Source organism: Staurois parvus, unplaced genomic scaffold (assembly GCF_062004578.1).
Source record: "Staurois parvus isolate SC_StPar_1 unplaced genomic scaffold, SC_StPar_1.0 ptg000081l, whole genome shotgun sequence".
NCBI classification, from domain to species: domain Eukaryota; kingdom Metazoa; phylum Chordata; class Amphibia; order Anura; family Ranidae; genus Staurois; species Staurois parvus.
The window spans coordinates 4,495,468-4,512,500 of NW_028317877.1; the positions used below are offsets into that span (position 1 = coordinate 4,495,468).

Genomic DNA, 17,033 nt, shown 5'->3' on the forward strand with positions numbered 1-17,033 from the left:
AAGACGAGGATCCGGGCTGCTCTGTGCAAAACCACTGCACACAGAAGGTAAGTATGGACATGTTTGTTATTTTTTCTTTATAAAAAAAGCCTTTAGAATCACTTCAAGCATGTGTGTGAAAAATGCAAAAATTACTCTGGCAGCAAAAGTGCTAAAGGGATGAGTTGGCAACCCTAGTCTCATGGAAGGTGGATGGATAGATGTACTAGCTGAATTAGATACACTGACAATATGAAGGCAAACTCCAACTTACATTGAAGTTACAGCAATAGCTTTTTTTTTCCTTTTGGGATAAATATTTTACATGAATAAATAAAGGTGATTATTGTGAACACCCCTGCCAGTGGTAAATGGTTTGTCTCGACCCTCCAACAGCTACATTTGAGGGAAAGTGTGTTCAACAACAACAGACTTACTGGCCAGAACACTAAATGAAAATAAAGGAAATAAAGCCTAAAAAGAGGCACATCTAAGAATTGGCAAGCTGCAATATAATAAAGGTTTAATATTCATTACAATAAATGTTAAATCCGGTTTCCTGTTGATGTAGATTACGCCGAAAACGCAATGGATTCAGCTAGTGGTGACATCGCCACACCAGCCAGCTGAGTGCAGTGAGGCTTTTCATGTTGGTGTCTACGATTCCTTTTTTTAATCAATAATACTGGGCTATGAAGGTGATGCTCACTGTGTTGGCTGGGGCTTCTGGGACCCTCTATTATACAAGTGTTTATGGCCTCCTATATCCGAGAGGTCTATTAGTCTGGTAAGAAGTGTGTGTACCTGGTGGCTTTGGATTGCAGCATTGTGGCACTTGATCACCACAGTGATTTTTATAGAAGCCTAGTTCACTTTATGGACATTTTATATAGATGTTTGACCTTCTATTTTGCACTTCATTGAGATTTGCAGTATTACACACTTTTGTCATTCGGTCATAATATATATTGTGATTGATTCTTAAAGAGACACTTTTTCTTTGCTATAATAAATGTTTGCTTTTGGATTTAATACCACTTTAAGTTTAGTAATTTTTCTGTTGTTTATTAATCACTTGCCCTCCAGAGGATTGACCCCCCTTCCTGACTAGGCCAGCTTTCTTTCCGTGGTATTTGATCGTCTGTGTGTTTTTTATTTTTTGCACTATAAAAAAAAAGTTCCGGCAATTTTGAAAAAAAACCCTCAATATTTTTCACTTTTTGCTAAATTAAACATGTCCAGTAACAAAAACGTAAAAATCAAATTTGTCATAAATTCAAGCCAAAATGTAATCTGCTACATGTCTTTGCTAAAAAGTCCAATAGGTGTAAATTCATTGGTTTACGTGAACGTTATAGCTTTCACAAATAGCGGTATATAAACATTTTTTTTTTTTTTACTAGTAATGGCGTCGATCAGCGACTTCTAGCAGGACTGCGGCGACCATTCTGACACTAGGGGGAACTGACTTGGTGTCACGGACATCCCCAGTGACACCAATACACTGATCAGCGCTAATAAAAAGAACTGACACTGTATTAATGGCAATGGGCAGGAAGGGGTTACCATGCCGGGTTATCAAAGGGTTAACTGTGAAATGTTTTACACACTGGGCTGTGTTTGTGCTTCATTGTAAGCACATTGCTTTGCATGGCTGTGCTATACACAGCCATACAAAGTAGTGTGCAGGAGCTGACAGGGGAGAGAACTGTTTTGTTTACAAACAGTTCTCCTCACCCTGCCGGATATACTTGGCAATCACCAGGTGCTGGTGAGTAATTACTGGCTGGGACCTGGTGACTGACAGCCGAGGCCACGAATGGCAGCAAGGGTAGTGCGTGCACCTCCTACCCGGAAATGCAAAATCACGTGTATATACTGTATACACGTGATGTTGCGCACCCGTGCTGCCCTGTAGCAGTACTTCTTCTATAGGGCAGACAGGAAGCGGTTAATCAGCACCAGGGACAGATCTTACAATGAACCTCCAGCAATGAACACTGCTCTATGAATGGAGGAGGGGTGGATGAATTAAAGGTCCACTTCCTCCATTTATAGAGCATTTTCATTGCGGGATGCGACAGTACAACTTTTATAAATGGAGAAGGGCATAGTTGGCACTTTGAGATGTTGCCATGACAGGTCCTATGACTCGTATTAACCCCTGAAGCACCAGAAGATCACAGCTGCAGGAGTATCTGTGGGGTTGCAAAAGACTGACATAGTAGTCACCAGCACAAGGGGCCCTTTTCACTTATTGCAAGTACTGCCCCTGGTGTGGATATAAAAAGAAAGACATACTTCACTAAACATAAGCTTTAGAAACACCTAACTTTTTTTTCTAAAGGATAAGTTCACCTTTTAAAAAAAATAATAAATGCACATCTATTTACAGGTAAAAAAAAAATGTGCATTTATTATTTTTTTTTGTTTGGAGTCTATAAAAGCATTGAACCAGCGATCAGCAGATCGCAGGAGCCATGCAGAACTCCTGCAGACTTGTGCATCTGTCTGCTCGTACATCGTATGGGTATGAGACAATGAACTACCAGAGCGCTCAACAGCGCCATGGTAGTTCACTAAGAACTACAAGCTGACAGCCGCAAAGGTACTTGTAGTTTCCCATTCATAGGTCTCTGTGAATGAATGACGCGGCAAAGTCCGACACGGTCACATTGTTTTAAAAAATAGTGACAGCTAGCAGGAGAAGAAGATCCCCCCGCTTGCTGTCACTAGAGGCAGTGGAGCGGGCAGCTGCTGCAGGAGTGAGAGCATGTTACACTTTCCACCCTAAGACATGTTACATGTTCCCAAAGGTGATCTTATCCTTATTATGTTATAAAACCAAGTCCCTTTGGTATTTGCAGAAAACTTCATGTGGGAACGTCTCACACATTAAGAAATTCTCATGTATAAAAATGTCCTTTAATCTGAGTATCATCGTCCCATGGTCCCAGTTAAGGTTTCCTGTTCTACGATAAGATATTACATTGTATGGAAGGAGAAACTGGTTATAGACGTCATAGCGTAACCCTTAAATGTAACCTCTACTGAGATAAATATGTAGACTGCCACTGCAAACTTGACCATTCGCACTAGATTTGCCTGGCTGTCATGTCGGTCCAAATACTTCAATATTTTCTCATCACTGACCCCAGGACAGGTATGCAAACCAGGATTACTGATTTTACTTGGTGTTTATTTGTTCTAAGTCATTGATTCAAAGTCAAAGCTCCAATACAGAGCAAGGCAAATGCTTTTTTTTTTTTTCCCAAAACAGGTCAGTAGTACCAGCCTACATATTTCCCACAGCACAGGTTTCAGCTTGGACACCAAGATCATAAACAAGATAATATACTGGAAGCATAGCTGTAACATTCCAATTCACTTTTGTGACTGTACACTAGTTGGTAAATACAGGTGAAGCAAGGTTGAATGGCTCAATTTGCATTTCTTTAACCAATTTTAACCTCATGGTTATATTGAAAGACAGATCATCATCAAAGATTGGGAGGTGAAAACCCCAAATGCCAAAACATATGCTGGTTGCTTGCTAACCATGTTGTTGTAAAAGGCTGAAATGACAAATGAACAAAGTATATCCTTCTATAGTGTGTACTAGCCTCAATCGGAAACACGTAGTGTGATTTCTGTTTCCTCTGTCATTCCTCTACTATCTGTAGAATCACTTCACCAGACAATCATGAAAGACCGCATAACCACCTAGCACCAAGCAGGTGATTGACATCCTTAGCTGTGCTTGTTTCTCTATGGGACTTTGTAGACAGGAGTGTGTCCTTACCCTCTCCACTCAGGTCTCAGACTACACTCTGCTCTCTTCTCTATGCTGCGCAGAATATGACATCAAAACTCCACCAGCTGCCTTGCTGAAGCTTAGAAATGCCATGTACATTTTTTGGACTGCTGTGGAGAAGACAGGGCTACAGATAAGCAGGTACAACTTATGTAGGAAGATGTGTTTCGTCTCTGTGTATCACGGGGGGTGGTCACTTCACTGGGCATATCACCTAAGCTGCATTTTTTTCAAACCAGTTTGGGTGAGTTTAGCAGAGCAGCATTTGGTGTTTGGAAGATTATTTCATTAGCCAGAAATTGTATTTATTCTGGGTATTGAAGTGAATAAATGCTAAAGTACTAAACGTGCCTAGGGTTTGGGCATGTTTGATGTTTTAAATGTTGGTAAACTTTTGTCCCGAATGCAATTTTTGTGCTAACAGAGAAAATGCCAGAAAACGTCTTTACAGCGGCTGTTTTTGGCTTTTGACGTTTTTTCTACAGCTAGTAAACCCCCCAGCACGTTATCCTATGTGTCCATGCACACATAGACTGTAATCAATCAACATTTTTTGGCTGGAAAAAAACCCCCAGAACTAGTGGGTTTCTAGAGTTTCTTAGCTGTAAAAACGGTCTAATGCTGAAAAACGTGGTAAAACGCTGCAAACTGGCGTTTTTGTCTGTTTTTTTGACCCCCCAAAAATTGAGGTTTTTTGGGGGGAAAACCCACTAAAAACCGCAAACGTGGAAAAACGCCGCTAAACGCTAATGCTGAAAAACGCGGTAAAACGCTGCAAACTGGCGTTTTTGTCTGTTTTTTTGACCCCCCAAAAATTGAGTTTTTTTGGGGGGAAAACCCACTAAAAACCGCAAACGCGGAAAAACGCCGCTAAAAGCTAATGCAAAACGCTAAAAAAAGCTGAAAGTCACGTTTTAACGTGACTTTACACAGCTAATGTTACCAGCATTATCAAAAACATCCCGTGTGCATGAGGCTAGATGTCAGTTTAGCAGCTGCAGTGAACATGAGGCCTTTAACCACCTCCCACCCGCCATATAAGCAAATGACTGGTGCAGTGCGGCGATCAGTGGTGTACTGTGTCCCTGGGACACAGCAGATAACCGATCAACAGAAAGAGCCGAAGACGTCAGCTCTGTCATGTGATCAGCTGTGTCCAATCACAGCTGATCGCATTTAAATAAGATAATGCCGGTTATCGGCATTTCTCTCCTCACGAGCTGTCACACTGACAGCTCGTGAGGAGAGGAGAACCGGTAATTGGCATTCCTCAAAGAGGACATTTACACTGATCATCAGGGCACTGATTATCAGTGTGCCCTGATGATCAGTGTAGCCCCATCAGTGCCACCTGTCAGTGTCCATCAATGCCACCAGTCAGTGCTCATAAATGCCACCTGCCAGTGCCCATCAGTGCCGTATCAATGCCACATATCAGTGCCTACCAGTGCACATCAATGCCCATCTGAGCTGCCTTTCAGTGCCACCTATCAATGCCAGTCAGTGCTGCCAATTAGTGCCATCTATCCGTGCCAGTCAGTGCCGACTATCAGTGCCAATTAGCGCCACCTAACAGTGCCAGTCAGTGCCACCTATCAGTGCCATATATGAGTGCTGCCTTTCAGTGCCCATCAGTGATGCCTGTCAATGCCAATCAGTGCCACCTACCAGTGCCTCCTCATCAGTGCCCATCACTGCAGCTTCATTAGCGCACATAAGTGAAGGAGAAAAATCACTTATTTACAAAATTTTATAACAGAAACTAACGAAACTAAGAAAAAGAGTTTTTTTTTTTTTTTAATTTTCAGTGGTTTGTTTAGCAAAAAAATAAAAAACCCTGAGGTGATTAAATACCACCAAAAGAAAGCTTTATCTGTCTCAAAAAAATGATAAAAATTTCATATGGTTACAGTATTGCATGACCGCACAATTGTCATTCAAATTGCAACAGCGCAGAAAGCTGAAAACTGGCCTGGGCAGGAAGGGGGTATAAGTGCCCGGTAGGCAAGGGTTTAAAGTGACATTAACATTTTAAAAGCTTACATAATAATTTAATGATTGGGTTTGAAGGTAGGGAAATGCAAAAATCTGTATCCTGGCAACATCACTCACCTCTACATAGTCTGTTGGTACAAGTCCTCTGTCACCATGATTATTCTTTGCTTCAATCCATCCTCCGCCGACATCCTGCAAGAGAAGCCATTGAGAAATATCATGTATATAAACTCTCAAACATGTATTACTTACATAGTAGAGAATTCAAAAAACAACCAGTCTGGAATTGAATAGATCAGGGAGAAGTCAAAGATCAGCGGGCACAGTGTCGTCCAGTGTCACCTCCTCATACCCCATTTTAACCTCTAATTTCCATGCTACTATGTTGCGATTGCATGCAATGCACAGCAATCATGGGTTTAAGTCAGGTGTTGAAGAGGCAACATATCGCCTCCTCACCACCTATCAAACACATTCGTATCGCTTTTCAGAGGAGCAACAGTCCTGTTGCACTTGTGAATATGCCCATAGTTGCATTCGGTATAGGCACCCTTAAGGCTCGTTCACACGTAAATTTGGGGGTGGTAAAACTTTGCTGTTGAGTGGCAGTTTTATTGCACCACAATCTCCATCTTATTTAGCTGCCAAGGCAGCAGCCAGAGATGTACAGATGCTACAGCAGGAATGAAACCCCCTGTTGCTTTTGGTGGGTGCTACCTCCTGCCAATTGCGACCCATTTAAGTAAATGAGGCCACTCTGCAAGCGCCCCACAACTGAATGCTGATGCGTAGTCCAAGGGGTTAAAGCAGGTGGTGAGAAAGCAACACAAGGCTGTCTGCTGTAACCTCGATTGCTGTACTGCACAAGGTTTCAGGGAACTTGCAGAGAGGCCGCATTCACTTGAATGGGTCATGCTTGGCAGATGCTACACCCATCAACCATGACAGGGTGTATAACTCCTGCTGCAGCTGCAACATGTGTACATCCCTGGCCACTGCAGCTAAATGGAGTGCGGTTGGGGCAGGGGTGGTAAAAACACATCTTCACTATGGTGTTTTACCACACTCAAATGCAAGTTAACCCTTACTGTTTTTAGCCCTCTTTTTCACACGAATGTGCTGTTTACCTGCACTGTGGGTGCAGCACAGAGCATCTGTGACTTTCCTGCTCTTTGCCAGAGACTTCGAATATATTCTGCAGGTGTGGTGCACTTTCTGGTAGCGTACCAAAACTCCTGCATTCAATTGTAAGGTACACTGCACTGCATCCGCGGCGTGGGTAAACCGCAGCGCATCAGTGTGAAAGCAGCCCTATACTATTATGCCCAGTGTATTGCTTTACAATGACCTGAAGATCTCTTTTTTTGTCTAAAAAATTCCAAAAACAACCTCCTGCGCTTAAATGGAATCCTATCCTTCAAAAGCTGCCGACACCAAACTTATACCCAAGTAAGTGAATGATCAATTAAAATAAATAGTGTAGCGCTAATAATACTAACAATTACGTGTTAAAAAATTGTTAGTATTATTAGCTCTTTTTTTGTCTGCTGCTGGCACCACTCTGGAGACTGCTAGCCAGGATAAGAGGTGGAGTGCAGTTGGTATCACTCCCCCTATGGGACAGAAGCCATCACTACAGAGGAGGCATCGGCTTATGTGGCTCTTACTCTCTACTGCAGTTCCAACTTTACAAGTAGTCCCTCTGCATTGCACTCTGTTTGATGCTCTGGGATAGCGGGTCACCAAGCCCTGACCGCGATCTACCAGTCACCTGGCCGCGATCTATTGGTAGATTGCAATCTACAGGTTGCTGACCCCCGTTCTAAATTGTGGGAAGCTCATTGATTTTCAATGGAAGAATTTGAGCTGCCTGCTGCTACTTTTTCATAGAATACAGAACATCTCTGCAGAACTAGAAACAAAATAATTCAGTGAGCTGCTAATGCTATACACTACCAACATACCAAAAAAAGTCTACTCAATTTACCTTGATTCAAATCTTACCCAAATTTTCCCATAACCCCCTGTAGCACTCTGGGAGTGACTGCACCCTCCTAGTACATAATGTAGGTAAGGGTTGTCAAACAGCTGTTGCGAAACTACAAGTCCCACCATGCCTCTGCCTTTGGGAGTCATGTTTGTAACTATCAATCTTGCAATGCCTCATGGGACTTGTAGTTTGGCAACAGCTGGATGGCCGCCAGTTTGACACCCATGCTATAGGTGTAAATACATTACTTTTTCAATGATCAGACACATGCATAATGAAAGAAGGAAGTTACTAACATCGTATATGCCCAATGGACATGCACTTTCATTTGCATGTGTAGCCAGGTGTCGGCTATATCATTATGCCATTCTGGGACATTTACAGATGAGACTGTGATTAATCCTTTTCCCTCTAGTGCCCAGTACTGGAAATGCTACATCACTTCCTGTTAGCAGAGTGGATCCAGTTTTTCCGACAGCAGAGGATCTGGGGACCTGTGGTCCTTTAGCCAATACATACTGTATTTCTGAGTGCTGAGGAATCAGAAGGGCGCTGGGAGAGCAGATATATGCTACAACAAGGAACTAGCTTGCTCAATTGGTTTGGGATTCATAGCTGAACACAGGGGGACTGCTGTTCTCTTTCAGAGACAGATTGCTGGCCTGCTGCTGCGGGACTCTACACATCAGTTCACCACAGCGGTGATGCTGATCGCCACACTGGGATCGCATCAGCTTCTCTGCATCAGGACTGTCACTATCCAGTCTTCACATAGAAATCTCTGTTCACTGAGTTGATAGGCCATCAGGCAGCAACTCTCAGCATTCCTGCAAACAGCTAAAAGTCTGTGCAAGAACCCCTGTTACTAGGAGGCTGTGCCATTCATAGGATTGGTGAGCATGCGGACACCCAAACTCTGTCAACACTCTAGAGACACTGCATGCAGACACCTTTTCACCTCAGTATCAGGAGATCTTTGCTTTGAGCAGTACCACAGTCTGCTTAACTTCATTGAATTACCAGTATTCACTGCTGTTTAAGGGCCACACCATTGCTAGCAGAAGACAACGAACACCACAATATCAGGAACTTTAAACATCACAGGACTCAAGGTGCAATATCTACAATGCAATCTGTAGCTACAATTAAATTGGGATACTTCTATCTATTTATGTCGGAGCATACATTTACATAATTCTCTGCATCCACCATTGTGGCGCTAGTGGCCTAGAGGGGGCTGATGAGTCAACAAGCCTTTTCTCCCCCCTCTTACTGTTCGTGTTACAGTTTAATAGCTGAAACTTACTGCTCATGACTGTATAATTTGTTAAATGTTGCTAACTGATTATTCCTATTTTACCAGTGTTCTATTGTATGTGTTAACTGGGGTTAACAAACCTATTATTCTCGTGGTCTACTCTTCTGAACAAGACTAATATAGAAGTGTTATTTCAACACTATAGGATAACAATGCAAGAGACACAATTCTTTAATATGTCTGAACTCAGAGTGTCAGAGGTGCCAGGAGGCTTGCAAGGTCAGGGTAACCACTGGAGACCAGCATTATCAAGCAGCCCCAGCGGGGATAGCACTAACCATGCTTCCCCAGAGTTTCCTGATAAAGACATTTGGGATATTGGGGAGTCATGGGCTGCATATCTACAGGCCCAGGAACAAGGGATTTTAGCAGTCTACAATGCGGGTGACTGCAGGGAGCTAGGAGGCCCAACACAGAAACAGCTTAAAAGAGAAGTATGGCCAAAGCTTGTTTTCGCCATACTTCTCTTCTGGGTCACAGGAGTGCACATACTTGTGCTCTTCTGTGACCCAGAATAGGCTAGAGCCCACTGTTGGCAGACATGCTCCCGCCACCTCTCAAAAGAGTGCTGGAGGGGCAGAGCAGAGAACAGAAACTGACAGTCACTTCTCTTAGCTCCAAGCAGACCAAGAACTGAGCGATCGGCAGTCATGTGATCCACTCAGTTCTTGGTCTTAGAGTGGATAAGGGGGAACAGCTTCAGCATCACAGCAATGCTGCAACATGGAGGCGAGTTTAGATTTTTTTTTATAACACCCCCCGCATCTCCTTTAAAGTGTACTTCCACTTTTGTAGCCAAATTTAGAATAGAACCTACTTTATATTTGTTACATGATCCCATTCACATAGCAAAACTTAAAAAACATTTAAAAACTGCTGCATACGTTACCTAAAAGTAACCAAGTCAGTCTGAAAATATGGTAGGGATGGTGGTGATCGGTAACATATGAAAACTATTAAGAACCACTAAGGCAGGCCTTGGAAAAGCCGCTCGCCTGCTCGCCAAATGCGAGGAGAAATTCCTCTGTGGCGAGCACAGATGAAGCATGGAGCGACTGCACCTGCGCTCCAAGCTTCATTGTGAAGCCGAGTTTCGGTTTCCAACTTCCAGTCTCCGGCTTCTGCGGCACCGCCGATGAGGGGACAGATGCAGGAGTGGTCAGCTCTCCTTTGCTGAGAGGAGACACCCTCTCCACCACCGCGGGGGACTCGGAGGGACTAGGAGTAAGTACTGTATACAACATGTCATATCACTATAATGGAGTACAGGGGAGTTGGGATATACATTACTGTCTACATGTCATATCCCTATAATGGAGTACAGGGTAGCTGGGATATACATTACTCAGTAATGTATATCCCAGCTCCCCTGTACTCCATTATAGTGATATGACATGTATACAGTAATGTATATCCCAGCTCCCCTATACTCCATTATAGTGATATGACATGTATACAGTATGTATATCCCAGCTCCCCTGTACTCCATTATAGTGATATGACATGTATACAGTAATGTATATCCCAGCTCCCCTGTACTCCATTATAGTGATATGACATGTATACAGTAATGTATATCCCAGCTCCCCTGTACTCCATTATAGTGATATGACATGTATACAGTAATGTATATCCCAGCTCCCCTATACTCCATTATAGTGATATGACATGTATACAGTAATGTATATCCCAGCTCCCCTGTACTCCATTATAGTGATATGACATGTATACAGTAATGTATATCCCAGCTCCCCTATACTCCATTATAGTGATATGACATGTATACAGTAATGATTACTGTATACATGTCATCACTATAATGGAGTACAGGGGAGCTGGGATATACATTACTATGTACAGTTTTATATTTTGGACTCTTTATTCTAAAGAAAAATGTAATTTCATAAGCTTTAAGGGGGCGTGGTTGGGGGCGAGCTGGGGTGGGGTTGGGGGCGGACCTGGGCAAGGATGGGTGGGGCAACTGGTGGAGAGTACGTTTTGTGACCGGCTAGTAGGTCTGGACTCGAAATTTTAACCCCTGCACTAAGGGATGCAGTCAATGGTTAAATCTGTCATGAAACATTGTAGTATAACAGACATACATGCGACTATATTCATTTGAGTGTGTTTGTAGGACATTTCTAAATTTATATAAATGGTATAATGGATACTGTGTGTTTATGTGCATTCAGTTTATTTGCATTAAAAAAAAAAAATAGAAATCTGTGCATCCAGGGGCAGATCAGATACTCTGACCTTGTGGAAACATATGTAAACGCATGAGCCTGAAAGCAAAAGTATAAACGTAAAACAAACACTATACTTCCCAGATCAACCTCTGTGTTTAAATATATAGCCATCCTGCCTTGAGGAGTGACTCTTTAAATTTAGTTAAGCTTGGCTGTATTCAACTAGAGCACAATTGATAGGTCTGTTTTTGCTTGGTTTTTCCTAAACCCAACCCAAGTGTCTACTTCTGCCTGCTACTAGAGAGTGTGTTTAGTAATGGAATGAGAAGAGGCAATAGGTCTGGAATATTAATATCATTGTCCTCTGCTGGCCATCCACTAAACGATTTGTTGCCAATGGTATATGCAGGGGAAGAGTATGGATGTATGGGTTGGCCTTGGCCTCCTGGCCTAGGGAGGGGCTCTGTCAGTTCTGCTGTCCTTCTCGGCCTGCTGCCTTGGTAGGGTCTACATGTTCTTGGAAGGCTAAACCTGGGTCAAGGTCTGCAGCTAGCCTTTCCCAGCAGGAGCAAACTGGTCCCAGGATGGAGTGCCAAGGGAGAAACTCTGCTACTGGAGTTGTCCTGGAAAGATGTCTGAAGCTGGAGCCTGGCAAAGAGATTGGCAGCTTGTGTGGGAGAAAGAATACAGCCCTCTGCTCACCTGCCAAGGTTCTGCAAGATTCCAGCCAATGCTTTTAGATTCATGTTCTGTATAGCTGAATGTATAGTCTAGGGTCTGTGTTGTTCCATGGAATCCAGAAGCCTTCTCCCTCTTTCCATCTTCTGGAATGGTGCAGAATAAACTCCGTGACCACCACTAAAATTACTGGCAACAAATGTTTAAAGAAGAACTATCATATTTTTTTACAATTCTGTTCTCTATGGGACAAGGTACATAGTCTCATTTTGCTAAGTTCTTTCTAATACTAGCTATGATGTCAAATCTGCCCCCTTCTCATCCTGCTGCGGCCGAACCAACAACAGCTCTGAATGAGATGGATACTTAAGAGCAGGCTGACTCAGTTGAGAGAACCTTCCATAGACAAGCAATAGCAAGAGGGAGTGGGCATGTTTCAAGCCCTCTGCATGTATCTTGCCACTGCTTGTTTGTGGAAAGTTCTCACAGCTGAGAAAAGCTGCCATTATAAAGCAGACGTCTCCTTCTCAGCTGTTGTCAGTTTGTCTGAAGCAGGAGAGGAGGGAGTGCAGTTTGTACCTCATAGCGGAGTTAGACGTTAGAAAGCACCTAGCAACAGGGACAATGTACTTTGTCCCATAGGGGACAGTATAAAATAATTATAATGAAAGATCTTCTTTAAACACCCCCACCACAAGAACTCCCCTCTTAGATAGCTGTCCCCACTGGAAGATTTCCCTTTACCTCTTGTTCTGGGGACAACTCTAAAATATTGAATTCCCCTCACTTTCTCATTGACAATGGTCAGTAGCACAAGGAGAGTGCTGAATCTCCCCAAACGGGATACAGACAACAATACAAACTTGACAGGGGGTCCAAACCCTTCTCACTCCAAACAAAATGGGGTTTGGCTTGGAGAAAAATCTTTTTTACTAAGGATATGACTTTCAGGAAATGAAAACATAATTATATAGGAATCTTTTGCTTTAAGATTATGTCATAATGTATGAGAAGCATGTGATGGTTTTACTGTCACATTCTATTTTTATCAAGTGTGACGTAATTCAGACTACACACACCTTGAGTCAGAGACATATGGCAACTGTAAATGGTCATAGTTCAATGCACAATTGTTTCAATGCATTTTATTGCTGAAACAAATAAATATGCTGGGATGATTTCTTCATAGCTACCAAGCAATTACTTGAATGAGAAGATTACACCATTCATTGTAGTAAGCTTTTAATTACTTGCTGTAGACTTATGGCACAGGAAAATTAGGCATTTTGCCCCATACAGTTTACATTTCCTGGTAAATATAAGATTGCCCTAGAGAGGGCCAGAAACAATAATTATATAATTTAAATCAGTTAAACTATATTTATTGGATAAAAACTGAAATGAAATTAGATCTAAGTTTCACTTTTCAGGCCATGTTATGCTTCTTATTTAAAGTGTATGAAATCTCTGGAAATACAATATTTCCCTTATTTGCTCCCTTTCGGTCTGTTAAATTTACAATTGAAAATACTGTATTATATTGGTTTGACAAGTGCAAAAGGGGGGGGGGGGGGGGAAGCGGCTTTTCAGAACCGCTAACTTCCTGTACTCTCTGCCTCTGGTGGTATTATGTAGTCCTAACTCTGCAAAGTACAGTTTTCATCTCAGGACTGAAGTATGTTAATGGTAGGATTACCAAGTTAAAATAAATTAAGCAACTGAGATAAAAAGAAAACTAACGCAGCCACCACATCTAAAGACCTGCAATACTTTTAATTTTTGGTCTTGGGTTTAGATGTACTTTAATCAGAAAGTATAAATACTTTTAGGCTGAGTAATTACGGCAAGTATAGCAGTGTCCGCTATCAGAGAAGGAGAAGACTTCCATTATCCTGCTGAATAACACCCAGGGAATAGATTACATCTGACCCCACTGCCATGCTGCAATGTTGAACAAATATGGAAGGCACTGCTGTACTATCTATAGAAAAGCAACACATAGGAAAATTTTAGGGAATGATCATAATTTCCAACTTCTGACATCTGAAGCATTCAGTTTCCATAACCCCACTAAGAGGAACCCTTAAAAAGTTTGGTACTTGCTAAAGGGCTGCAATGGGTCACCAGATTGGTGCACAAATAAGTCTGTTTATGGCCTACATTGTTTACTAGAAGCTGTGTTGATCTTAAAAAAAAAAAAAAAAAAAAAAAAAAAAAAACTCTTCCAGGACAACTGGTGTCAGTGAATATGCAGATAGTAACTGGCAGGAACAGAAATTCAGGTCACATCCTCTGTTGGTAAGGGCATTTTTCAGCAAATCCTATTTCCGACCAGACACAAGCTACGTTAAAAACAAAGAAAAATGTAAACTTTTCCTCATTCTACTATACACCTGTGTTCTTGTAGGAGAGCTATCCCTTGGCTCCTGGTCATGGGGACCACTTATACCGTACATGGACATTTATTACCTCCAAAGGCCTCAAGCGTAAAATCCCCAGCACTCTCCATGTCTGGGGAGCCGCAGGTAAACAAATAAGGCTGTTTATGGCCTACATTGTTTACTAGAAGCCATGTCCATCTCAAAAAATTCCTCCAGGACTACTATTGGTCTCAGTGACTTTGAAGATAGTAACTGTCAGGAACATAAATTCATGTCACATCCACTGTTGGTAACGGCGTTTTTCAGCAAATCCTATTTTCAACCAGACAACAAGCAACGTTAAAAACAAAGAAAAATTTAAACTTTTCCTCATTCTACTATAGATCTGTGTTCTTGTAGGAGAGCTATCCCTTGGCTCCTGACCATGCGGACCACCTATAATGTGCAATGAAGAACAAAAACAGAAAGCACACCAGCCTTGCGCATTACCTCAGTAAAATGGTGTAATTTTATTGAAATAAGATGTATACTCACAAAAGTGGCAGTATATAAGGCATATTACATCCAAAATAGGAACACTGGAGTAGAAGACACGTGCAAATTCCACCAAGAGGGGAGACTCTCAGAGTGAACTGATGCGTTACGAAAGGAGATCCCTTCTTCTTCAGAGCTCTGTAGTAGGAGACACGTGCGAATCCCACCGAGAGGGGAGACTCTCACAGTGAAGGTGACGTGTTTCGAAGGGAGTTCCCTTATTCCTCGGAGCTCTGAGGAAGAAGGTATCTCCCTTCGAAACGTGTCAGTTCACTCTGAGAGTCTCCCCTCTTGGTGGGATTCGCACGTGTCTCCTACTCCAGTGTTCCTATTTTGGCTGTAATATGCCTTATATACTGCCACTTTTGTGAGTATACATCTTATTTCAATAAAATTACACCTTTTTACTGAGTTAATGCGCAAGGTTAGAGTGCTGTTTTTGCTCTTCATTGCAGTTTATGTCGGGCTTCCCCAACCTTGTGTAAGAGCTGCACAACCTTTGATCCGTTGGTGGATGAACTTTCTTAGTAGCGGATCCATCCACCCACTTCTGATCTGGGTCCCTGAGCGCATGAGGTGTTGTTTATGTGACCACCTATAATATACAGGGACATTTATTAACTCCAAAGTCCTCAAGCATTAAAACCCCAGCACTCTTCCGCTTCCGGGGAACCGTAGGTGCTATGTACTGCACATCCACTAAAATAAGTAAATGGTTGTATGTGGCCATAGTCTTGTAACAATCAAATTGCTTCTGCATCAGCGTTTACCCGTGTAAGTGCATATGACATATTTCCCCAAACACAGCCATTCACTTGTATTGGCGGCTGTACATGGCACCTGCTGCTTTCTGGGCATAAGAAAATGGCAAGCATTCTAAGCTTGAGAACTTGGTAAATAAAAAAAAAGTTCAAATGCATGAGGCCTATCGCTCTGCAGTAAGGATGTTACTGTTTTAGCAAAGGAGAAACAGAATGATATAATGGTGTGTGTTGTACAGTTAAAAGGAAGTTTGGGAATTCCTGGTATGAATCATCCTACACAATAATCTGTCAAGCAATCAAGTTTTGCCTGCCCTAGAGTATGTGACTGTAAGCTCACAACGGCTGGGACAGCAAGTTCATGCTTAAACTATAAGGTCTAACGAGCAGGGCCCTCTGTTTCCTCTTATACCAAATTGTATTGTAACTATGTCTACCTTCATTTTGTAAAGTGCTGCACAAACTGTTGGCGCTGTATAAATCTTCACAGGTGTGAAAAAATTTTTTTTTCAAGAGCCGTTTTGGTTATTCCATGTAATCTTTGTTTTTTGGTGCGCTGAATCCGAAAATGACCTCCATTCTGTCATAGGACATCACGTTTCCTGACAATTTAGGTAACTATGTTAAATAAGGCAATACCTCAAAATAAATGGAAATAGACTTATAAAATTAAAGTTTTATTACAATATTTTCAAGAAAATCCTTTTTTGAACAGAAATGAGCTCACCTACACACACTAAACTCGATTCTTCTTCCCTGTGAGGCTCCTCTTGGTGCATTTGCGCTTGTGAGTAGCATCTGGAATGTCTCTCTGAAGCATCCAACAGTAGTCTGCCATCATTGTAATGCTCCATTTTCCCTAGTATCTCCTTTCCATCTCTTTAATGTCTTGGTGGAATCGTTCACCTTGTTCCTCACTCACAGCTCCCAAATTTCCAGGAAAGTAGTCAAGGTGGGACTGCAGGAAATGCACTTTCAAACTCATCAGGCAACCTAAAGCTTGAAATGCTTTCAGCATTCGTCCGACAATCTTTTTGTAGTGAGGATCTTTGTTATTGCCTAAAAATTTCTGTACGACTTCTTTAAATGCAATCCATCCTTCTTTTTGAGGATCCGTCATGGTATTGACAAACTCTTGATCAACTATAAGCCTTCTAATGTCTGGTCCGATGAACACACCTTCCTTCAATTTTGCCTCCGACAGGCCTGGAAATTTGGAGACCAAGTATTTGAAGCATTCTTCATCTCTTGGAAGTGATTTTATGAATTGCTTCATCAATCCCAATTTTATGTGGAGAGGTAGTAGAAGAACTTTATGGGAAGGTACCAAAGTTTCTCGGATGACATTTTTTTCACTGACTGTTAGCAGCCTCGGCTGCCAACTCTTCTTGGTC

General features: G+C 42.1%; 1 protein-coding gene across 2 annotated transcripts in view; it reads right to left on the bottom strand.

Annotated features, from left to right (window-relative positions):
* SNX9 (sorting nexin 9) overlaps positions 1-17,033 on the bottom strand; it is a 191,823-nt gene that overhangs the window by 97,342 nt on the left and 77,448 nt on the right. For both annotated transcript variants that reach the window (XM_089669737.1, XM_089669738.1), the window contains one exon: positions 5,906-5,980. In XM_089669737.1, coding sequence (XP_089525863.1) covers positions 5,906-5,980 — 75 coding nt within the window. The remainder of the gene's footprint in view (positions 1-5,905; positions 5,981-17,033) is intronic.